The sequence below is a fragment of the Asterias amurensis genome, chromosome 13, assembly GCF_032118995.1.
Source record: "Asterias amurensis chromosome 13, ASM3211899v1".
NCBI classification, from domain to species: domain Eukaryota; kingdom Metazoa; phylum Echinodermata; class Asteroidea; order Forcipulatida; family Asteriidae; genus Asterias; species Asterias amurensis.
Genome location: NC_092660.1, coordinates 10,029,104 through 10,052,155, shown reverse-complemented (window position 1 = coordinate 10,052,155; position 23,052 = coordinate 10,029,104). Strand labels below are relative to the sequence as shown.

General features: G+C 39.8%; 2 protein-coding genes across 3 annotated transcripts in view; one reads left to right on the top strand and one right to left on the bottom strand.

The window, feature by feature from the left end:
* Positions 1-73: 73 nt before the first annotated feature.
* On the top strand, positions 74-19,536 carry LOC139945913 (calcium homeostasis endoplasmic reticulum protein-like). Of its 2 annotated transcripts, none has more exons than XM_071943430.1 (18): positions 74-201; positions 1,272-1,442; positions 1,652-2,163; positions 2,814-2,951; positions 4,083-4,234; positions 4,887-4,998; positions 5,346-5,435; positions 6,408-6,596; positions 7,293-7,410; positions 7,907-7,996; positions 9,789-9,884; positions 10,361-10,617; positions 11,987-12,120; positions 13,220-13,420; positions 13,727-13,951; positions 14,972-15,048; positions 16,010-16,186; positions 17,458-19,536. In XM_071943430.1, the coding sequence occupies exons 1-18, from the start codon at positions 174-176 to the stop codon at positions 17,475-17,477; spliced, it is 2,787 nt and encodes a 928-aa protein (XP_071799531.1). In that variant the 5' UTR covers positions 74-173; the 3' UTR covers positions 17,478-19,536. The 2 variants fall into 2 exon arrangements, with proteins under 2 accessions (XP_071799531.1, XP_071799530.1); XM_071943429.1 differs by having other exon boundaries at positions 7,290-7,410.
* LOC139945912 (phosphoinositide 3-kinase regulatory subunit 4-like) overlaps positions 18,307-23,052 on the bottom strand; it is a 30,340-nt gene continuing 25,594 nt past the window's right edge. The window contains exons 28-30 of the mRNA XM_071943428.1: positions 22,125-22,282; positions 20,880-21,058; positions 18,307-19,850 (exon numbers count right to left, since the gene is read on the bottom strand). Of these exons, the coding sequence (XP_071799529.1) occupies positions 19,637-19,850; positions 20,880-21,058; positions 22,125-22,282 (551 nt within the window). The 3' untranslated portion in view covers positions 18,307-19,636. The remainder of the gene's footprint in view (positions 19,851-20,879; positions 21,059-22,124; positions 22,283-23,052) is intronic.

Below are 23,052 nucleotides of genomic sequence, written 5' to 3'. Positions count from 1 at the left end.
GGTAAATTTTGAAGATCACGCACGCGCGCGCACGTGGTTAGCGCCCTCTGTTGCCTGGATAAAGCAGATGTCCACGGAATACACATGAACGGTGTAGAAAAGCGCGAAGTGTGTCAACTTTTGGCTCAAATATTACATTTATGGTAAAGCTCACATGTTCGTAAGATACTGCTATGGATACTCTACCCCAACAACCTGACGGTAATGTGTACAACTTGACTAATTTCTCTTGTTTATTCATTTACCTGTCGATTCTCGGTTCATTTTCTTTCGTCTGCTGCTTCAGCAGGCTTCCCTAAAATAAATAATGTATGTTGATTGGATAACTCGACCTACAGCATGACCCACTACAATCCTACATTTATTTCGACCAAAGACAGAATCAGACTAGCAGAGTCTTCTTTTTATTTTTTGTGAAAAAAAGAGGTAAAATCGTCCAAAAACGATATTTTAAAGACTTCACTTCCATGTTGAAAAAATTTTTTTTTTGTGTATCAATACATGCAGGCTAGTGAAAAAACCTGCGGGCGATCAACAATTTTGGTTGAATCGCCCGGCTGGCGATTGAAATTGAAGCAAAAATTAAGGGAAACCCCTGTATATACTACTAGTAAAATGCTTTTACCAATGTTTGATGATTTGAAATTTGAAAATTTGTAATGCAGTTAGTCTTTTTGGTGAAAATAATGAAATTTTGTGAAGATAATGAAATTTTTCGGCGGTAGCTTTCAGGGTACAATTATAGAATACAGGGCCACTCCAGGATTAGGGTTAGGGTTAGGCCATTAGGGTTAGGCCATTAGGGTTAGGGCTGTCGCCCTGTGTGGCCCTGTTTTCTATAGTTACTCCGCTTTCAGAGCATGCGTACTGTGGACGCAAATCTATCATTTTCATTCTCATGGCCTTAGGCCCTATCAATATCAATTGCATTTTTGAGTGCGGGCATTGTTTAACCTGGCCTGTAATATTAAATGACAAAAACTATTTCAACAAGTTTCAATCAATCATGCAACGTCACTCGTCAGTCATCATATTCGTTGACTGCATTTCATTCTTTGTTCTTTAGTTAGTTTTGTTTTAAACAGTAGGTAAAATTCATCGTTGACTGCATTTCATTCTTTGTTCTTTAGTTAGTTTTGTTTTAAACAGTAGGTAAAATTCATCGTTGACTGCATTTCATTCTTTGTTCTTTAGTTAGTTTTGTTTTAAACAGTAGGTAAAATTCTACCTCTAGCTACAAACTGTAACCTGTGCTTTAACTCATTTTGCAGATCCTGAGCTGAAGAACATTATCGACAAGTTGGCCAACTTTGTCGCTCGCAATGGACCGGAATTTGAGAAGATGACCAAACACAAGCAGATGAACAACCCTAAATTTAACTTTCTTTATGGCGGCGAATATTTCAACTACTACCAGTGCAAAGTAGCAACCGAGCAACAGTGTAAGTGATGATGTTTCGTCATGTCATGTTTGTGTCTGTGCCCGCACAAAAGCATTTTATGCTTCACCCATACCTAAATGTTGTCCTTTTGCGTTTTTTGATATTTATTTCCTTTTAATGCTTCATTTTAAAATTATCGGAGAAAGGAAATTTAAAAACCTTCTGATGACACCTGACGCAATATTTACCATCCTGTTTTCTTACATTAGTTATCCGTCAACGTAAAGAGAAACTGGCCCATCAACAGGCTATAATTCAAGACGTCATAACCCAACAGTCCATCCAGTCAGCGCCATGGCAGCAGCAGCAGCAAGGACCTCCCCAGCACCCTCCTCCATCGATGGCTCCGCCTCCACAGATGCAGCAACCTCCTCAGTCCATTCCAACAATCAGTAGTTCTCCTTGGCAGCAGCAGCAGCACCATGCTCCCCCGCCGCAGCAGGCACAGCCCCAGATGCCGCCGCAGCAGCAGATACCTCATCATGGTGTGTCGTTAGAGCAGCAGCAACAGCAGCTCCAAATACAACAGCAGCAACTGCAGCAGCAGCTCAACGCCGAGAAGGAGAAACAGGCACTGCTGTTGAAAGAACAGAGGGATAAACAGGACAGGCTGCAGAAGGAACAGCTGGTACAGAGGGAGCGAGAGCACATGCAGGAACAGATCAAGGAGAGCGAGGAGAATCTACGCAAACAGCATGAATCTTTTGTCGCCCAACAACAAGTAAGATATTTGATTTTCAATCAACTCTGCACAGCCCCTGAGGGCGTATTGGTTTATTGAAATCTAAGTTGCTGACTAACCCTACCTTGCCTAGGCCGTGTCCATCCAGAAAGTAGCCCTCTTCATGTGTTCACCATTTTCCTCTGTCTTGTGCCTTTGCTATCCATGTTGTACCCTAGTAGAATGTGATATCGTCTCTCCACTTTTTTTTGTTTCCTCTTCCTTGTTCTTGGTTGCTAATCCTTCTGGCTTGTCTGTTGTCATCTCCAGTCCATGTCCTGACTTCCCATTAACAAGTGAATCCAATTCAAATATCTCCTTGATTTTAAATTCCGAGAAGGTCTATACCTATGCTACTTATCTTTAGAACCTTATTTCAAATAAAGCCTACAGCATTTAGAATCTATGATCTTCTTCTACTTCCTATTAATTTGTGCTTGTCCAACATTATGAAACAATCTACCTCTTCACATCCATCAGGCATCGTCTCATGATTCCTTCAAAGCCATGTTAAAAAATCATTTGCTTTTATGCTAAGTTACTATAGTTTGTGTTAATTTGTAATGCTATTGTACAGCGCTTTGAAACTTTTGTAAAAGGCGTTTTATAAATAGTAATATTATTATTATTTTCTTGTTTCCACCTGACAGGAGCAGATTGAGCTGGGGCTAATAACAGCCAGGGAGGAGAAGGTTCAGATGATTGCCAAAGACCTTGATGTTGACATTAGTGAGCTTGAAACAAGACTACAGGCCATCATTGAGTCATGCACAAAGGACGCAATAGCGGTAAGACATTTGGTCTCAAATCCAATCACTGTGCAGACTATTCTGTTGTGTTGTCAATGCTTATCCGCTATATAGCAGAACGACTTGTGAGACTTAGAAAGACCCAGTCGCCTCAGAGCAGAAATGACTAAGAAAGACCCAGTCGCCTCAGAGCAGAAATGACTAAGAAAGACCCAGCCGCCTCATTTCTGGTCTGAGGAGTCTGGGTCTTTCTAAGTCCTTTCTGCTCTGAGCAGACTGGGTCTTTCTAAGTCATTTTTGCTATGACAGACTGGGTCTTTCTAAGTCATTTTTGCTCTGAGGCGACTGGGTCTTTCTAAGTCCTTTCTGCTCTGAGGCGACTGGGTCTTTCTAAGTCCTTTCTGCTCTGAGGCGACTGGGTCTTTCTAAGTCCTTTCTGCTCTGAGGCGACTGGGTCTTTCTAAGTCCTTTCTGCTCTGAGGCGACTGGGTCTTTCTAAGTCCTTTCTGCTCTGAGGCGACTGGGTCTTTCTAAGTCCTTTCTGCTCTGAGGCGACTGGGTCTTTCTAAGTCCTTTCTGGTCTGAGCCGACTGGGTCTTTCTTTGTCATTTCTGCTCTGAGGCGACTGGGTCTTTCTAAGTCATTTCTGCTCTGAGCCAACTGGGTCTTTCTAAGTCATTTCTGCTCTGAGGCGACCGGGTCTTTCTAAGTCCTTTCTGCTCTGAGGCGACTGGGTCTTTCTAAGTCATTTCTGGTCTGAGCCGACTGGGTCTTTCTTTGTCATTTCTGCTCTGAGGCGACTGGGTCTTTCTAAGTCATTTCTGCTCTGAGCCGACTGAAGTCCTTTAGACCCAGTCGCCTCAGAGCAGAAAGGACTTAGAAAGACCCAGTCGCCTCAGAGGAGAAACAACGTATTCCTTATTGTGGTGTAGGCATAATAGGTCCTTTCTGCTGTTAGTTTTTTTTTTTTTTTTTCTCCTCTGAGCAGATGACTGCTTGTTGGCAAAAGTATGGGCGGCCTTGACTGCCAAAATATTGATTTGAATACCAATGAAACTAGATATAAACACTTGCCTAATGAGCCATGTTGGTACAGGACAGACTGTTTTTTTGTTTATCTCACAATTTAAATTTGACAAAGGATTAATGTTGTCTTTGATTAATTTTCAGAATGGGAAACAGTGGATATTCTCTACGGCCAAGACAGACGAGCACTGTCAGCTGATAACCCTTTACATCCTTCATAAGATCATTCCCAAGGACACGCCCTTTGAGACCAAGCTGCATCTTATCTACCTCATCAACGACGTCAACCATCACTGGTAAGCCTGGGCAACTAGTGAAATTTACTACTTGACTAGTCGTGCCTTAAATAGTCTGGCACATTTTGATTAGGCGAGTTGCCAATCATGTATGGTTGCAAAGAAAAAAGCGTTCGCCTTTTGAAAAAAGAAAAACAAAATTTAATAGTTTTATTGTACCCATCCACCTTATAAAGGTTTAAAGGCAGTGGACACTTTTGGTAATTACTCAAAATAGCTATTATCATAAAACCTCACTTGGTAACGAGTAATGGGGAGAGGTTGATAGTAAAAAACATTGTGAGAAATGGCTCCCTCTGAAGTGACGTATTTTTTGAGAAAGAAGTAATTTTCAACGAATTTGATTTCGAGACCTCAAGTTTAGAATTTGAGGTCCCGCATCTGAAAGCACACAACTTCGTGTGACTAAGGGTGTTTTTTATTTCATTCATATCTCGCAACTTCGATGACCAATTGAGCTCAAATTTTCACAAGTTTGTTATTTGATGCATACGTTTAGATACACAAAGTGAGAAGACTGGCCTTTGACAATTACCAATAGTGTCCACTGTCTTTAAAACAATCAACTGTTCCAAAAACCAAAGGTTTACTTTCCCTTTAAAATAAAACTGTAATCAAGTCGACTGAGAGAGAGTAAATATTTTATCAACAGTGTGAGGAGAGGATCCGAAGAACTTCAGACAGCTTTAGGGAACATAGTAGCGCCTACCTTCTGCTCAACTTATCTGAGTGCTGACGATGGAGAAAAACAAAAACTCAACAAGGTATTATTTTTGTCCCTCTATGAATACTTTTAAATAAACATTGTAACTCAATCTATCGACCAGGTAAAATATTGTCCAGCACAGTTTATTTCCACGAAAATTGAATTGCCTTTACATAAAACAGTTCATATGCATTAATAACAAACCTGTGAAAGTTTAGGCTAAATAGGCTGTCATCTTTCAAATAAAATAATGAAAGAAAACAACACCCTTATTTCATAGAGCTGTATGATTTGAGATGCCTAAGATTATTAGGTAATCAAAAGGTATTGTTTTGCAAAGGAATTGTAATCTTTGTTATGATTGTTTCTGAAGTGTAGAGTGATTGTTTTAATGTCAATCTGCAGGTACTTCACCTGTGGGAGTCCAACAACTATTTTGAGGCCAGCGTGATGAAAGAACTCAAGACCCCCAAAGAGTCACTGGCAGCCTTCCAAGTAAGTAGTTTCCACGTCTGTCCCTCGACCATCCTAGAGCTCGAAAATTAGACAAGCGAGTAAACCTTTGACCGTACAAGTCCAGTGGTCTTGTGTTATTTTAACAAACACCTCACTGCAATTTAAATTCAAACTGATAAATATAAATATTGTTCAATGAGTACCAACACAAATGAGATAAATCTTCTTGTAGTGCCTGTTCTACGAACAAATGTGAATTTTTTAAGATACTAATGTATATTTGGTGTGCGGTAACACCATGTGTAGGTTTGTTCTTAGAGAACAGTCTTTCTTTATTCTACTACCGCGGAGTAGATTTATCAGATGATCGGGAGACTTCTCAGTTCTGAAAAGAACTGTCCTGCTTTTTAAGTGCTACCCGGGCGGCAGGTATAAAAATAGGCTGGGACTACTACTTTAGCTTATAGGATTGTGATTAGTTGTACTATCGCGGAGTCAGTTCTTAAATTGGTCTCAACGTTTCAACTAGCTTGCTCTAGTCTTCGTCAGGATCTGGGTCTAGTTCTGGGTCTGGGTCTTGGTTGTGGTCCATTAAAGATTTTGAGCTACAAGCCCTCCAGTCTTGTGGATTCGTTCCCCAAATTTCAGCCCTGCATCTCAATCTCAAAGTATGGCCTTTACTGATCCTCTATTTTTCTAGGTATTTAGAAGTACACATCTGGGCCCAATTTCATGGCTCTGCTTACCGCCGAATTCTGCCCTTACGATCGCGATTCCCCGCTTAAGTGCAAGCGCCGAATTTCTGCGCTAGCCTTGTAAGCATAGAATGCCTAGTAACGTGAAGTACGCACGCGCAGAAGCCAAAATTCGCCGCTAACCCGTGAAATACGCTTGCCGTAAGCACAGAATTCCGTGCTTCCGCAAGCGCCGATTCTGTGCTTACGGTAAGCAGAGCCATGAAATTGGGCCCTGTTGTCAAGACATCAACCCCTGATTCTTATTTGTTCACAGGCAAAGCAACTGGAGGAGTTTGCAGAAGTTGTGAACAACGTGACAGAGAACATCCAGGAGCAGATGTCGAGTCTTCAGAAGCAGCACCAGGAGTTTGTGGATCATGTCACATCTATGCTTCGTCTCCTGGATGCGCAACAGGAGAAGTTGAAGGCAGAGGAGGATGACAGTGATTCCAAAGACGCACAGGTTGGTACGGGTCTGTGTCTTGGTCAGGTTGCGTTTGGAAGCAGGGGACACCCTGAAAAAAATAAGGGAATCAGTGTGTGGTGAAGAGGTTTTCAACTAGTGGTTTAATCCCAATGAGGCCTGGTTCTTGATAATTTTACCGAGACGAAGTCGAGGTAAATTATAAAGAACCAGGCCTCGGCGGGTTTACACCACTAGTTGAAAACCGATTCAACACACTTTAATTCCCATTCATAAATACCTTTTCGGTGTAAAACATCATCACTTTTTGGTCAAAAAGTAAAATAAATGCAAAAATTATAATTGTCAAATGATTTCTTTCAACACAACACCCCTCCAGCTATGAAATGGTAAAGCCCTCCGCCGCCTTCGGGTAAACAACTCCTTATAAGGGAATGCTGTGCGCATCGAGCGTATCGCGTGATGTGGCACAACTGTTTCAGCCGTTGCTCTCGACCAATAGGAATGAAGAAACTGTCTTATAAGAACAGGTGCAAGGTCACGTGTCACGCTCATGAATTAACACTTTTAACTGGTCATAAACAAAGGTTTATACACACCCACGCGCTCTCCACCAATAGGAATAGCGAAACTGTCTGAGGTATTTATGAATGTGGCTTAACAATGAAATGGCTACATTTATTTTCTTTAACTTTATGTGTAAGTTATTATAATTGTTTGTTCCCCACCCAGAAGTCAGAAGATGTAGATTCCCTGAGCAGTTCTCAGCAGCTTCCTGATGTAGGCAAAGCCCTATCCTCTATACCTGGTGGGGTGAATATGCCCCCTACGATGGCCAGCATGCCAATTATGGGTAAGTAAATCTCCAACCAGAACTCACTTTAAAGGCACTGGACACTATTGGTAATTACTCAAAGAATCGTTAGCATAAAAACTTACTTGGTAATGAGTAATGGAGAGCTGTTGATAGTATAAAACATTGTGAGAAACTGCTCCCTCTGAAGTAACATTTTATTTTTTTAGAAAGAGGTAATTTCTCATTTAAATATTAAAGACTTCAGGCCTGAAGCCTTTTGTTTAGGCTTCTGAAAGCCCACAAATTTGTGTAACAAGGGTGTTTTTTCTTTCATTGTTGTCTTGCAACTTCGATGATCAATTTTCACATGCACATGGTGGGATAAACTAAGTGGGAAAACTTGTCTTTGACAATTACCAAAGGTGTCCAGTGACCTTAAAAATGTAGATACAAAACAAACCTCACCTGATTAATTTCTAACTATAAGACAGTATAATTTGGAAGAGAACGAGTTTGTAATAAAAGCATGTTGGTTCCATTGTTATTGTCTTAGGAGGACCCGGAATGCCTATAATGAAGCCACCAGCGGGTGCAGCAGTACCTCCAGGAGCTGGTATGCCTCCTGGTGCTGGACTTCCACAAGGTGAGTTTTTATACAAAATAAAAACAGTGCAAATTGTTATGGGTTCATTAGATTGAGACTCAAAGGAAAGAGGCAATGACTACTTGACTTGTTTAAGAGCTCTTTGGGTCATGTTCAGTGTAGTAATGCTTTGTATACATGAGTTGCTTTATACACTGTCAATAGAGGGCGCTATATAAGATGAGTGGTTTACCATCAACACATATTGTGCTCTTGGGAAGTTGGGAAGTTATTGCATGCTGCTCTACCAGCGGGGCTCCTAGTAGATTTTAACCATGCCAACATCTGTATGGACTGTGATGGGGTTAACCCTGTTTCAGCCGCAGGGAGTAGGTGGCGACGTGCCCCTTGTGACGGTTGATTTGGGTCGATAGTCCAAATCAGTTAAGTGTAGTCCTCATCTTGAAGTGGCCAACCGGCCTTGTGAGTTGGGCGATATCTCATTCAAAAAATTTTTAATTTTGTTTTTAACATTTGAAGCTCATTCATTCTGCTTCAAGATTACCCTTCAAAACGCTATTTCGGAAGTTGTGTGATTGCAAAAGATTGAGGAATTGGGTTGTCATGGCCAAGCGGATAAGAGCACCGAACTCAAGCTCTGATGCTTCTGTTCAGCAGAGTGTGGGTTCGAATCCCGGTCGTGACACTTGTGTCCCTGAGCAAGACACTTTACTATAATTGCTTCTCTCCACCCAGGGGTAAATGGGTACCTGTGAAGGCAGAGATGGTTCTTGTGATTGATTTAGCCAAGTAGCGCATAACTAATGTTGCACAGGCTGCATACTCCCCACCAGGGAGCTGAGATGGTTTAAGAAATGATTGAAGGCCCAGTGACCAGGGGTAATAATGTGAAGCGCTTTGGGACGCCCTTCGGGTGTGAAAAGCGCTATATAAAAACGGGTTATTATTATTATTATTAGTCAAAAACAATTGTTTTGGCCAGGTACATGTATAAGTGGCTTTATTGTACATGTACGTGCACACAACACACGTGTTCGGCTCGAATTCGTTCGGCGTCGCCGTGTATTTATATACTATGCAACATGGACGCCGATCGAAGGCGAAGTGTCAGTGATGGGGGAAAAAGTACTCCTCTACCCGGAAAAAAGAGAGTGCTGACTGACCGTAAGCATTGTGCCATATTTCGTTGTGCACTGGGCGATTATGTTTATGCCGCTGCGATAGTGGTACTCAAAAAAAAATTACAAGGTTGGCAGGTCTGGTATACCAATCTTGTCTAAAATCCAAACACGGTGGTGTTGTGTGACCGTAGATTTAAGTACAGTGGATGAATGGGACACATTTGAAGGGGCACCAAGGCTAAGACCAGGGCAACAGAGGTCATGACCTCCTTGCAATTCCATGCCTATCATCAATTTAAGTAATGCATCATTAAAGGCAGTGGACACTATTGGTAATTGCTCAAAATATTTATTAGCATAAAACCTTACTTTGTAACGAGCAATGGAGAGCTGTTGATAGTATAAAACCTTGTGAGAATTTTCCACGAATTTGATTTCGAGACCTCAGAATTAGATTTTAGGGTCTCGAAATCAAGCATCCGTGTGACAAGGGGTTTTTTTTCATTCATTTTTATCTCGCAACTTCGACGACCAATTGTGCCCAAATTTTCACAGGTTTGTTATTTAATGCATTTGTTGAGATACACCAAGTGAGAACACTGGTCTTTAACAATTACCAATAGTGTCCGGTGTCTTTAAGTGTTAAATTGAGAAAAGTTGTACCTCCTTTTATTTTTACACTAAGTTTTGTTTAATTTTTTAACCAACAGTTCCGCTTGACACCATCGCCAACATGTTCCCAAACTTCGACCCTTCTATCCCTCCTCCTGGATTTGTGGGGATACATAGACCACCATTCCAGCCAGGTATTATACTAAATAATTCACAAAGACACCCTAATATTGTGTAATATTTTTCTAGATATCAATCGTTAAGCTGTTTAGGTTTAGCAGAAAGTTCTGCTTTGCAAATTTCTGAAAGAAATGAGCAGGGGCCTGGGCCCAATATTATAGAGCTGCTTAAGTACAACAAATGCTTAGCATAAAATTTCTCTTACCAGAATAAGGTTACCAGCCAAACTACCATTACACATGTATCATTTGTGGTTGGCATGGTTGGTATCTTGCTCATTTTTGCTTAGCAGAGAGTTTTTAAGTTATATGTTCTGCTTTAGCACCTCTATGAAAGTGGGCCCAGGTGTCATATTGCAATAAAAGTTAATCTAATGTTCCCTGGCTAGAAAGATCGCCTTGTTGCTCAGATACAAAAAAAAAGTGTAGATAACACCATCCATCCAAATAGGAAAATGTTTTAATATTCATGCTCTCTTTTTGTCTTGCAGGTATGCCCCCGACTTTCCCCCCACCTCAGCCTGGTATGCCACCCCTGCACATGATGCCCCCACCCAATGCCCACGGCGCACTGCCACCCATGCCAGACTTCTCAAAGCCTCCTCCGGGATTCATGGACTTCCCCCCGGACTTCAACCGGCCACCCCCTGATATGGAAATCATGCCTCTAGATCCGAACGACCCCTCGTTGATGCCCATGGTGCCGTACTTTGACCTGCCAGCTGGACTGATGGCTCCACTTGTCAAGGTAAGGCTATGTTCGAATTGGCGGCTACAGCTACGGCTACGGCTAGATTGCCGTGCCAACATGTGTTGAGGTATAGGACGTCCGTAGCAGCACCCTTAGCAGCAGCCATAGCCGAAGCTGTAGACGCCAATTCGGATACAGCCTATGATGTCGAAGCCTGGGCTAAATTTCTTAGACCTGCATATGCAGGAAAAATTGCTAAGTACAACAACATTATGCTTAGCAGAATGTAGTTACCAGCCAAAATGCCTTATTATGTACAGTCTGTGACTAGTATCCTGCTTATTGTTGCTTAGCATAAAAATGTTTTAAGCAATATTTTCTGCTTTAAAGCCATTAGACCCTTTCGGTAAACAGTATTTTCAAGGCCCACACTTCGTGTATCACAACTTCTATATAAAATAACAAACCTGTGGAAATTTAGGCTCAATCGGTCATCGGAGTCGGGAGAAAATAACGGGATAAACCCATCCTTGTATCCGCACGTTTCACCGTGTCATGACATGTGTTTAAAATAAATCTGTAATTCTCGCTATCGAGAATTGATATTGTTTTGCTGTTTTCTCAAAAAGTAAAGCTTTTCATGGACTAATATTTCAAGAGAAGTCTTTCACCACTACCTTCTGTAAACCCTCTAAGTTATTTGAAAATCTGTGAACTTTTTTTTTCTGTACCGAAAGGGTCCAATGGCTTTAAGATAAGAGTCTGTTGGATATTATCACAATTTCATAGAGCTGCTTATTTTAGCATGTACATCGGATTTACACGACTCTCCTAGAAAATATTGCTCTGTGAATTTCCCTGTTTTTTTCAAAAAGACTTGACGACTAATGTACCTGAACCTTCTACAGGTAAATTATATTACATACATCTTCATTCACAATGAGTAGGGATTCATGTCATTGCCAAAACTTGATCTACAAAAGCTATCAAAACCCTTTAACTTTAAAGCCATTGGACACTTTCGGTAAACAGTATTGTCCAAGGCCCACACTACATGTATCACAACTTCTATATAAAATAACAAACCTGTGGAAATTTAGGCTCAATCGGTCATCGGAGTCGGGAGAAAATAACGGGAAAACCTACCCTTGTTTCCGCACGTTTCGCCGTGTCATGACATGTGTTTAAAATAAATCCGTAATTCTCGATATCGAGAATTGATATTGTTTTAATGTTTTCTCAAAAAGTAAAGCATTTCATGGAACAATATTTCAAGAGAAGTCTTTCAATGTTACATTCTGTAAACCCTGTAAGTTATTTGTAAATCTGTGAACTTTTATTTTGTTTCTGTTCCGAAAGTGTCCAATGGCTTTAAAACCAATGTACTTGGAACTCATTTAATGCTTTCCTCATCATCTCCTCTTAGCTTGAAGACACTGAGTACGAGCCGCTGGATCCTGATATGATCCGCCTGCCCCCTCCCCAGCCCCCAAGCAATCGCCTCCTGGCCGCTGTAGAGGCATTCTACGCCCCACCATCGAGGGAAGCTCCTAGGAACAGGTAAGGACCAAGCGGTCTGGCTGGCTAGTTCAGTGTTGAAAAGCAACCCTTCTTAAAGGCAGTGGACACTATTGGTAATTTCACAAAATAATTATTACCATAAAACCTTTCTTTATGCCAAGTAATGGGGAGAGGTTGATGGTATAAAACATTGTGAGAAACGGCTCCCTCTGAAGTGAGGTAGTTTTCGAGAAAGAAGTAATTTTCCACGAATTTGATTTCGAGACCTCAAGTTTAGAATTTGAGGTCTCAAAATCAACCATCTATAAACGCACACAACTTCATGTGACAAGGGTGGTTTTTTTCTTTCATTATTATCTCACAAGTTCGATGACCGATTGAGCTCAAATTTTCACAGGTTTGTTTTTTCATACATATGTTGAGATACACCAACTGTGAAGGCTAGTCTTTGACAATTACCAATAGTGTCCATTGTCTTTAATATGCAATATAGCAGTGCAGAAGCTGACGGGTAAAGTGAACTGGGGTCGATTTCACAAAGAGTTAGGACTAGTCCTAAGAGTTAGGACTAGTCCTAACTTAGGACTAGTCCTAGGAGATATACAAATTGCATGGATAGTCCTAAGTTAGGATGAGTAACTGGTCCTAACTCGAGATAAGACTAGCCCTAACTCTTTGTGAAATCCACCCCAGGTCCCTCCGGCTAGTCACTGACAAAAGTTAAAGGCACTGGACATGTTTTGAAATCGTCAAAGACCAGTATTCGTATGTACATGTACATGGTGTATCTCAACATGCATAAAATAACAAATTTGTGAAAATTTCGGCTCGATTAGTCATAGTTGTTGCAAGAGAATAATGAAAGAAAAAACACCCTTGTTGCACACTTGCATACCTGAATAAAAAGCTTCATGCCTGAAGTCTTTTTCAGATTCAAATATTTGAGTGAGAAATTACCTCTTTCTCAAAAACTACGTGACTTCAGAGGGAGTTGTTTCTCACAATGTTTTATACTACCAACAGCTCTCTATTACTCATTACCAAGTAAGTTTTCATGCTGATTATTTTGAGTAATTACCAAAGTTGTCCGTGCCTTTAATGGCACACCCTGATTTTTTGTCTTTCTTTCTTCTTGCAGTGAAGGGTGGGAGCAAAATGGTCTGTTTGAATTCTTCAAGGCAAAGCAAAAGTATTCCAAACTGAAGAAGGACCGACTGGAGAGAGAAGGACTACAGAGGAAGGTTCACATCCCCTCCCCAATCAGACGGGACAGCTCCTCATCGCGATCACCGTCTCCGGTACGAGAGGAAGAATCTGTACGCACCAAGCGCAGATACAGGTAAGGAGTTTGTCATTATTGCTTCTCAATAATTATCTTTTAGGTAATTTTATTGCCATTTCCTTTACACATTTTAATGTGTGTAATAGCGTGTATGGGTTTATTTTTATTTTGTATTTTCTTGTATTTCTATGAATATTTTATTGTTCAGCCAAGTTGAACAAAATTATATTGGAACTTCTGCTATAAAGGTTAATAAGTTATTATTAATTATTTTCGTTTGTAAACAAAATAGGAATGAAACCAGAAGCTTTTTTGTTTTGAAAATGTTCTTTTCATTAAGTCATTGCTATTATTTTCTTTCAGATCTCGTTCAAGATCAGCATCACCCTCACCTGGGCAATCCAAATCCCCCGCCCGCAGGCGACGATCCCACTCACGGTCCCGCTCAAGATCGCCGCCCTCTTCTTACAGACGGAGAAGCACCTCCGAGTCTCCGCCCCCAAGGAGGAGGAACAGGTCAAGGTCACGGACACCTCCACCTAGGAGACGTCGAGAGAAAACACGTAGTCCTTCACCAGATTATGGAGTGTAAGTTCTTACGATTGTTAGTTTGGTCTTAATACGCCAGTTTGGATTTGTGTTGTGGTTTTGATTCTGAAATTTATAAATCAAGAGTGAAACAGATTTCTTGTTTGTGTTTTTCATCCGGAAGGTATGGGAAACCACTGATAGTTGTTTATTTGAAGGGGGGAATGTTTCTTTTATTTGTTTGTAGTTGAAACTTTATAAATGTTCCCTGCACATGCCGAAGTGAATATTTTATCACGCCATCACTCCCTCCCTGACATCTCTTCAACACAAACTCAAAATGTAGCAAGTTTTATATTCGGCTGATTGTTCTGCGATTCTAAAAAAAAAAAGGCTGGGGACAGTTAATTTCTTTGTTGTTACCCCCTGAATCGTGAAATAACTTGCTGCCTTATCAAGGAAGCAGCATCTATTGTGACCTTCAAGTCTTTACTCAAAACTTGCCTATGATCTGTTTTAAAGACGCTGTGTCAGATTTTTGGCCCCAAACATTAAAAAATAGATTTTTTTTGAGTGAATGGTATTTCAAAGAGTGTCACCCGCTCTAACGAAAAAAAGTTTAACTTTTACTTTTAATGGTCAGGAACCATGACAAAAATTTAAAACATTTCTTATGAAACACATAAGAATTGGTCACGTGATGTGTTGTCGAGATCCCGACAAAAACTAATTTTGAGCACTTTATTTCACTGCTGCTAATAATTGGCGGACTTTTTCGAGCAATGGCTCGAATGAAAGCTTGTAACTTCCTTGACCCCCATCAAAATACCTATTGAATTTTAATCAAAATTTCTGGGTCAAATCGGCCAAAAATCAGACATAGCATCTTTTTAATATATTTTATCGTTTCATTTTTGTCAAACTCTGTTCTTCTGCAGCCCTCCCCCATATCCCACAACATAAACCCCAGATAAACCCGAAATAAAGCAAGTTAGGTAGCAACGTCCTTGTTAAAGCTTGATGAATATTACTTCTTTTTAGATTCAGATAATTGTATCGCTTGATTTTCTTTTTCAACAGACAACCATTTTACCAGACTGATGCAAACACAAGGCTAGGGGAAGAAAACAAGGGTGCCCAACTCATGAAGAAAATGGGTAAGTCTAATATTTCCCTTTTTTTTTGAGTTTATACCCAGTGCAGCCATTATAATGTTTGATGTACCCTCCATTCATGAATACCTCAGACAGTCTCACTAAAATTATCAAGAACCAGGCCTCGTTGGGATTAAACCACTAGTTGAAAACCTCTTCACCACACATTGATTCCCTTATTTACAGAGTTCCAACTTAGGTCACCTTGCACACTCTTCATTTCAAGGCTGTGTTGAGGGATACCAAGAAATTTCAACTAGTTCGATCGATCGCAAGATATAGGGTGTCGTGGCTAAGCAGATTAGAGCACTGAACTCAAGCTCTGGTGTTTCTGATCAGCAGCGTGGGTTCGAGTCCCGCTCGTGACACTTATTAAACTATAATTGCTTCTCTCCACCCATGGGTGAACGGGTACCTGTGAGGGTAGAGATGGTTGATTGATTTAGCTTAGTAGACCATATTTGTTGCATAGGTTGTTTACTCCCAGGGAGCTGTGATGATTAAAGACAGTGTACACTATTGGTAATTGTCAAAGACGAGTCTTCACAGTTGGTGTATCTCAACATATGCATAAAATAACAAACCTGTGAAAATTTGAGCTCAATCGGTCGTCAAAGAAAAACGCCCCTGTCTCAAGAAGTTGTGTGCTTTGTGATGCTTGATTTCGAGACCTCAAATCCTAAACTTGAGGTCTCGAAAAGTACTCCACTTCAGAGGGAGCCATTTCTCACAATGTTTAATACTATCAACCTCTCTCTATTACTCGATACCAAGTAAGGTTTTATGCTAATAATTATTTTGCGTAATTACCAATAGTGTCCACTGCCGTTAAAGGAATGAATTAAATGGCTCAGTGACCAGGGGTAATAATGTTGGAAGCACTTTGAGAAGCCCTTTAAAAAACCAGTTATTATTGTTATTACATATTTCTTGTAAACATCTTCCATCACCCGTTTCATTGCAGGTTGGGGTGGACAGGGTCTCGGTGCCAGAGAGCAGGGTATTGTAGACCCAGTCTCAGGGGGTGAAGTCAGAGAGAAGATGGACATGTACCGAGGGGTCGGCGTGGAGATCAACGACCCCTTTGAAAGTTTCCGAAAGAACAAAAGTAGCAGCTTTATGACAAGAATGAAAATTAGAGGTGAGTTTTTATCCCGCTACCTCTCTCAAATCCTCAGGGCCAGATTTCATAAGGCCTGTACGCACAAAAAGCCTTGCTAAGCACAGAATGGTATTGCTTAGCAGAAATAGGTTACCAGCCCAAATGCTAACCTTTGGGTTCTTACTGTATGAAAATTATTGGCGTAATAATCTAAATCCTGGTGAGCGCAACAGCTGGTTTTCTTGCTTGCTTGTGAAATACACTTACGCTTAAGCAAATTTTTCTGCTATAGTTAGCATAAAAATCTTCTTACGGTAAAGTAGCCCTGTGAAATTGTCTTCTGGTTTTGACAGATTCAATTCAGCAGAGCAAAGCTAACTTGATCAGAGTCAAATAATTTGTACTTATATTTGTGTTTTTTGTATTTTGTATTCTAGCATTTCTTATTCACGATGCCCTTGTATTTCGTTTTCTGTTTTATAGTGCTTTGATATCTTTGTAGAAGCACCTTATAAATGCATTTTCTGTTGTTATTATTTCATTTGTGTCAACATTCTTATTGATGATGATATTATATTTTGCTGTACTTGCTATTGGTTTGATCTTTGAATATGCTGTGTATAATTCTGTCATTATATTGTCGTTTGTATTTGAGATTTGTTAGCACCCTTTGACTTTTTTCCTTGTACCTTTCCCATCTCTTGAAAAATATCACTTTATAAATGCATTACTACATATAATATTTCATATTTTGCCATGATTCATATTGATGATGCATGATTTTGTTATTGTCTTTTTATTCTCTTTTGAATTTGAATGATGTCATATTGTAACTGTATTTGCTATTTGTTTACAACTTTTAAAAATGTACTGTATTTCTTGACTTGGCGTTCCCTTCAATTTTCTCTTCCATTCAAAAAAAACTTCTCAAAACCTTCCTCTTTTCTATTTCTGTTTAACTTCTGTAATATGTTCTAGGGTTCGGTGTGAAACGCTTTGATCTAGTTAAAGGCCTAGATAAATACCCATTATTATTATTAATTATTTTATATATCAAATAATAAACCACAAGGGAAACTGACTGGGTACATTTTTAAATGATTTTGGGTTGAACAAAGAAAAATTGACTAGAGCAGGATTTGACTGGGTACATTTTTGAATGATTTTGGGTTGAACCAAGAAAAATTGACTAGAGCAGGATTTGAACCAACGACCTCCGGTTTAACGTGCCGGTGCTTAATTATAGTGATATATACAAGACAACTTTAGTATAGATTTGTTTAACACAAAGATCTTTATCTTCTCCACAGCGGCAAAGTCAGCAAAGTAAAAAAATGAATGTCAAGGAGCGGATTCCACAAGTCAAGAAATATCAACATAGTCGACATGAACTTCAGTGGTATATATAAGTAAATATGACCACAATTACTTCTGAACTACTTTCCTCATAAACCCTTTATAGACGGTTCATTTCTGTATAATCATCACTATACATCCAGACATTGCTTATCTTGGGTTTTGTTTTTGCCCCAATATATTTAGGAATGATGACAGAAAAATTATTAAGGAATAGTAATACATGGTTTTTTTATGGAATAGAGATTCTATGTTTGCACAGGAAAGGGTGAAAAATGTCAATTCGTTTCAATACCTTTTCTTTCATCCTCGTGTTTGAGCTGAAATAAGGCAAAACTTCCAGCTGTTTTAGGCATTGTGGTACAGGCTGCTGGTCTCTTAAGGGTGAATATTAGAAAGTAAAAACTTTTTATTGTACATTCATAAATACCTAAGACAGTTTATCCATTCTGATTGGTCGAGAGGGCATCACGAGGTGTTGTTTGAACGGATGATATAACACCAGTAAAAAGTGTTATAACATGGGCGTGACATGCAAGCTTTCACCAGCGCTTTTACGGTCTCTTCATTCCTTCGTATTGGTCGAGAGCAACTGCTGAAACAGTTGTTACACATCACGCGATACGCGCGGCGCACACATCATCTCCTTCGTCTCTGTAAAATTATTTAAACCACTAGTTGAAAACAGATTCAACACACATTGATTCCCTTATTGAAACAGCGCTGGACTTAAACATAAACATAAACTCTTCTCGGTGTTCCCAAATAAAATATTGACTCGACAGTCACATTGGTACTCAATACAGTTTACCATAATTTATTGTGATAATTCTGCGGCTTTTCTTTCAGTACATGGCAATTACTGGCTAGAATATGTACAAATATAATAATCACATGTCCCTGAAATACAGCACAGATTTAACAACGTAATCATTTTAATCAATTCTTTTTCATTGAGTTAACAAAATCTCCATCAGATAAAGTACCACTGGGGCGGTCCCACAATAGTGATATCATTTTAGTGACGATCATTATTTTTTACTTTTGTTCATGAAATGTACATATTTTATCCACACTTTTTGTTGGAACAAGATTTTCATGATGAGCAAATAAAAGGGTGAAAGGAAGGGTATTCCTTCGGTCATTACTTCAACAATTAATGACCAAAAAACTTACTTGGTAAAGGGCACTTGAGAGTTGAAAATTTCATAAAACATTGTTAGAAATGACTCCCTTTAAAGTAATCCAGTTTTAGAGAAATAGATGACTTTTCATCTCAAAACTTTGAATTTGAATCTTGAAAAGACTACAGGCATTAAAGCCATTGGACCCTTTCGGTAGACAGTGTTGTCCAAGGCCCACACTTTGTGTACCACAACTTCAATATCAAATAACAAACCTGTGAAAATTTAGGCTCAATCGGTCATCGGAGTCGGGAGAAAACAACGGAAAAACCCACTCTTGTTTCCGCGCGTTTCGCCGTGTCATGACATGTGTTTAAAATAAATCTGTAATTCTCGTTAACGAGAATTTATATTGTTTTGCTGTTTTCTCAAAAAGTAAAGCATTTCATGGAATAATATTTTAAGAGAAGTCTTTCACCATTGCCTTCTGTAAACCCTGTAAGTTATTTGTAAATCTGTGAACTTTTATTTGTTTTTCTGAACCGAAAGGGTCCAATGGCTTTAAGCCATCATCAGGCATCTGAAAAGGCTTCTGAAAACACACAATTTCATTCACCAAAGGTGGTTTTTCTTTCATTAATTTATTGCAACTTTGATGACCAATTGAGCCCATATTTTCACAGGTTTGATAATTCAATGCATATGTTGGGATACACTAAGTGATGATAATGGTCTTCAACAATTACCAAAAGTTTACCCTGCCTCTAACCAAACAATTTTATGAACAATTTTTGATGAATTTTCATAAATTAGAAACTCGACCCAAGATGTAACAGCCCGAGACGAAATTTGTACAGCCTAGTTTTTGAAATAATGTGTAATAAAGTGAAAAGCTTTTGAGTAAAGTAATACCTTTGAGTATTTCTCTTTTCTATTATTATTGTGAACTGAATTATGATCCGAGAAATACAAAATGGCCGCACATGATACAAAATAATTGTCCGTATAATTATTTCCATATTTTGATGACGCCGTCGTGCGACGCTGTAGCAACTGCCGCACTGTTCGGTGAAACGAGAATCACACCAAGGTCATTGATGATGTTACGATGACCGACTGGAACTTGTTCGGAGTTGTGGCGCCCTGACTCGCCGACTACGTGCGTGCTGCGGTGTTTATCGTATGTTTCTACGATCACCTCTGTACCGTCGATTAGCCTCCGCCTACCAAAAATAAAAAAATAAAAAATATTTAATAGTTGGTAAATTAAACGGCTGGCTTTAACAGGCACACATTTTTGTTATTATTTTAATAAAAATGTGGAAAGCAAAATGCATCGGTAATGAGCTAATTATACAGAATATGCCCAAGAAATAATGAGAAAATTAGAACCAGTAGAAGCTGAAGACGCGCAGTTGAGCCGGGGGAGAAAGCCTAAATGAGTAAGGCTCTTTTTGAACAAGGATTTAAAATAACAATAAACATGTAGTCACTAATCAATGCCCATGACACGCAGGGATGTCACCATGATGATGATCGGAAAATCAAGAGACTACCTAGCTAAGATATTTCATGTCCTGCCATTTAACAACTGTCACTGCTTTGTTTGGGAAAATCAGAGACTAACGGCAGACTTTTGGGTCAAAGAAGTATAATATCGAAGTCGAAGTAATATATCGAAGTCTTATATAGAGCACATATCTACCAAACAAGGTACTCGAGGCGCTGAGTATATACAAACTTTCAGAAAGATGGGTTATTGCAGTGATGAATTCTGAGACCCAATTATTTAGCACCTTATAAGGGTTTACAAGGTGCTACGGCGCATTAAGCAGCCACAACCAGGAACACCGGGGCGAACCCCTTCTCTTTTCGATAAGTGCACTGGGTTCTTTTACATGCGTTACACAACACATGGGACCAACGGCTTTACGTCCCATCCGAAGGACGAAGCAATGGTTAAGTGTCTTGCTCAAGGACACAGTGTCACGGCTGGGAATTCGAACCCACACTCTGCTGATCAGAAACACCAGAGTTTGAATGCGGTGCTCTTAACCGCTCGGCCACGACACTTCCACAATAATTTAAAGTAGGATTTGAAATTGTGCATGGTGGAGCTATAACGCATAGAGGTTTGCAGTAAAACCATGTGAATATCTCTTTTGAGTAATGTTAGTTCTGAAAAGAACCTGAGGTTAACGACTCAAAGTAGAAATTGACCAGTAAAGATGAACAAAAATCAAGAACTTTACTTGTAAGTTACAGCTGGTCGTGTTTGTGGATCATTGACCGAGCCTGCAATGATGCCCGAGTCATCTGGATTGGTTAGACTCCAGTAGCGGAGTCTCTGATCAGACCCCGCTGTAAGGAAGCTTGGAGAGTGCTCGTTGGATGGGATGCAGTACAGTCCGTGAACGGCATGGTTGGATGTCTATAGAAAAAAAAAGACAAAATGTAGTTTTTCCAAAATGCTTCATGTTTAACGCAATATTTAGTTTGCATTTGGAAACCGGCTGCACATTGTACACATGAGACGTGAGGTTAAAATGGAAATCCGTGCTAATGGTCATATTACTTACGCAAATCACGCAGTATTTAAACATTTTGTTTTGTACATGTATACATGAAATCAGTTTGAATTTGGAAACTGGCTGCACATTGTAAAGTTTTCAGGACCTGCAAGCTTGAATTGCACCCACACCCAAACACACAAGTGTATTTGCCTGCAACAATCGATCTCCTATTGTACCTCTTTTGTTTATACTCGCCTTTTTTTCGCAACAGCCCTCATATGTATTGTACATGTTTTCCTAACTGTGGACCTTTCCTGAACCATGAAAAACATGAACCCTATTGTCCTCTTTTGTTATAGGTCCTCAGCTTGAATGTGTATACAGAGTTATGGGGACTTCCTATTGTTCTGTTATTCCCTTTTCTAAACAATCACACTGGGGACCCGGTTGTACAAAGAAAAACCTTGTGTGGACCTTTGTTCCAACGTGTAAAAGTCCCCACAGCTCTTGGTCATGTAACTGGCGCGAGTCATACTGTTATAATGAAAATTCATGCAAATGGTAATTTTACTTGTGCAGATCATTCACCACAAATTGTTGATTAAAATTGTTGTTTGGTAAGAATGGAGCATACTTAATTGCTTATCAAGACTTTGGGTTTACTCTGTCTTTCAAACTACTTTTAGGAATATTATGTGATGTAAAAGGAATCTTTGTGAGATCTGGACATCAAAAATGGAAGTAGAACACGGATCGATTCCAACAGCTTTATCCCACGTACTGCATCTCTTTGGAACTCCTTGCCTTGTGTATGTTTCCCTCCATCCTACAATCTAGACTGTTTTAAAGGAATATTAATTCCTGCCCTCAGCTCCCTGTCTTATTTTCAACTTAAATGTTTTCTTTTAGCCCTTACCAAGAGTGGCTTGAAGCCTTGTTTGGAGCAAACTTGCATAAAAACATTTTTTAAATGAAACAACATACCTGTGTCTGGGAGAGGGCAGGGGATGGACTGGCCCACAGTGTAAATTGTCTGGCCCCGGTCTCCATATCCCACATGGACACCTCATTGTTGCCCTGTACAGCAGAGATGATCCAAGATGGATGGTTGGGATGCAGAATGAGCCGTCTTACTTGTGACGCTGTAGAAGAAAAATTAATGGAACTGAATCTACAAAGATGCTTGGTGGGAAGTTTCTTGAATTCTGAATTCCTGTCAAGGTGTTTGGACTGGCTCCAGGTTTTGGACTCTTCTTGATTTCTCGGACAAGAACAGGTTTCTTGGTGATTTATTTCATCTTTTTTGTTATTAATTGAAGGGAGAGATGACGAGGAAGAAAGTTCCGCTTTAGATGTGGGTGGAAAACCCATTTTCCGGACAAGAACAGGTTTCTTGGTGTTTCATTTCATTTTTTTTTTTTATTAAGCGTAGGGAGAGAAGACGAGGAAAGAAGTTTCCGCTTATAGATGTGGGAGGAAAACCCTTAAGAATTATTCCAGGGAATAAACTAATCCACATAGTGAGCACAGCGTGATACAAACTGGGGCCAATTTCATAGAGCTGCTTAAGCAAAAAATTTGCGTAAGCACAAAAATAGCTCGCTTATTTTTCACATGTTACTGGCAAAAAAGTCATGCCATATTATACATTGCTTGTGACTGGTATTTAGCTGTTATTTACTTAGCATAACAATTGAGTGGAGTCTTGGCCGGTAATCTGATTTTACTAAGCAAGGATTTTTTTGCTAGAGCAAAATTTTGTGCTTAAGCAGCTCTATGAAATTGGGCCCAGGGGTCACAGAGGTGGAAAGTGAGAAAAAAAGAAACCACTTCACCAGGCTGACCACCCTTGGACTTATTGGGACGTGGTTTTGGTTTCTTGGACAGGACTTAAGGCCTTAGCCTAGGTGAA

Bases quoted from the DNA above. Each gene is read 5' to 3' on its own strand.
- LOC139945913 (XM_071943429.1), top strand. From the start codon at position 174: ATGGATACTCTACCCCAACAACCTGACG. The intron at 13,421-13,726 runs GTAAGGAGTTTG...ATTTTCTTTCAG, and splicing joins CGCACCAAGCGCAGATACAG to ATCTCGTTCAAGATCAGCAT. The intron at 13,952-14,971 runs GTAAGTTCTTAC...CTTTTTCAACAG, and splicing joins CCTTCACCAGATTATGGAGT to ACAACCATTTTACCAGACTG.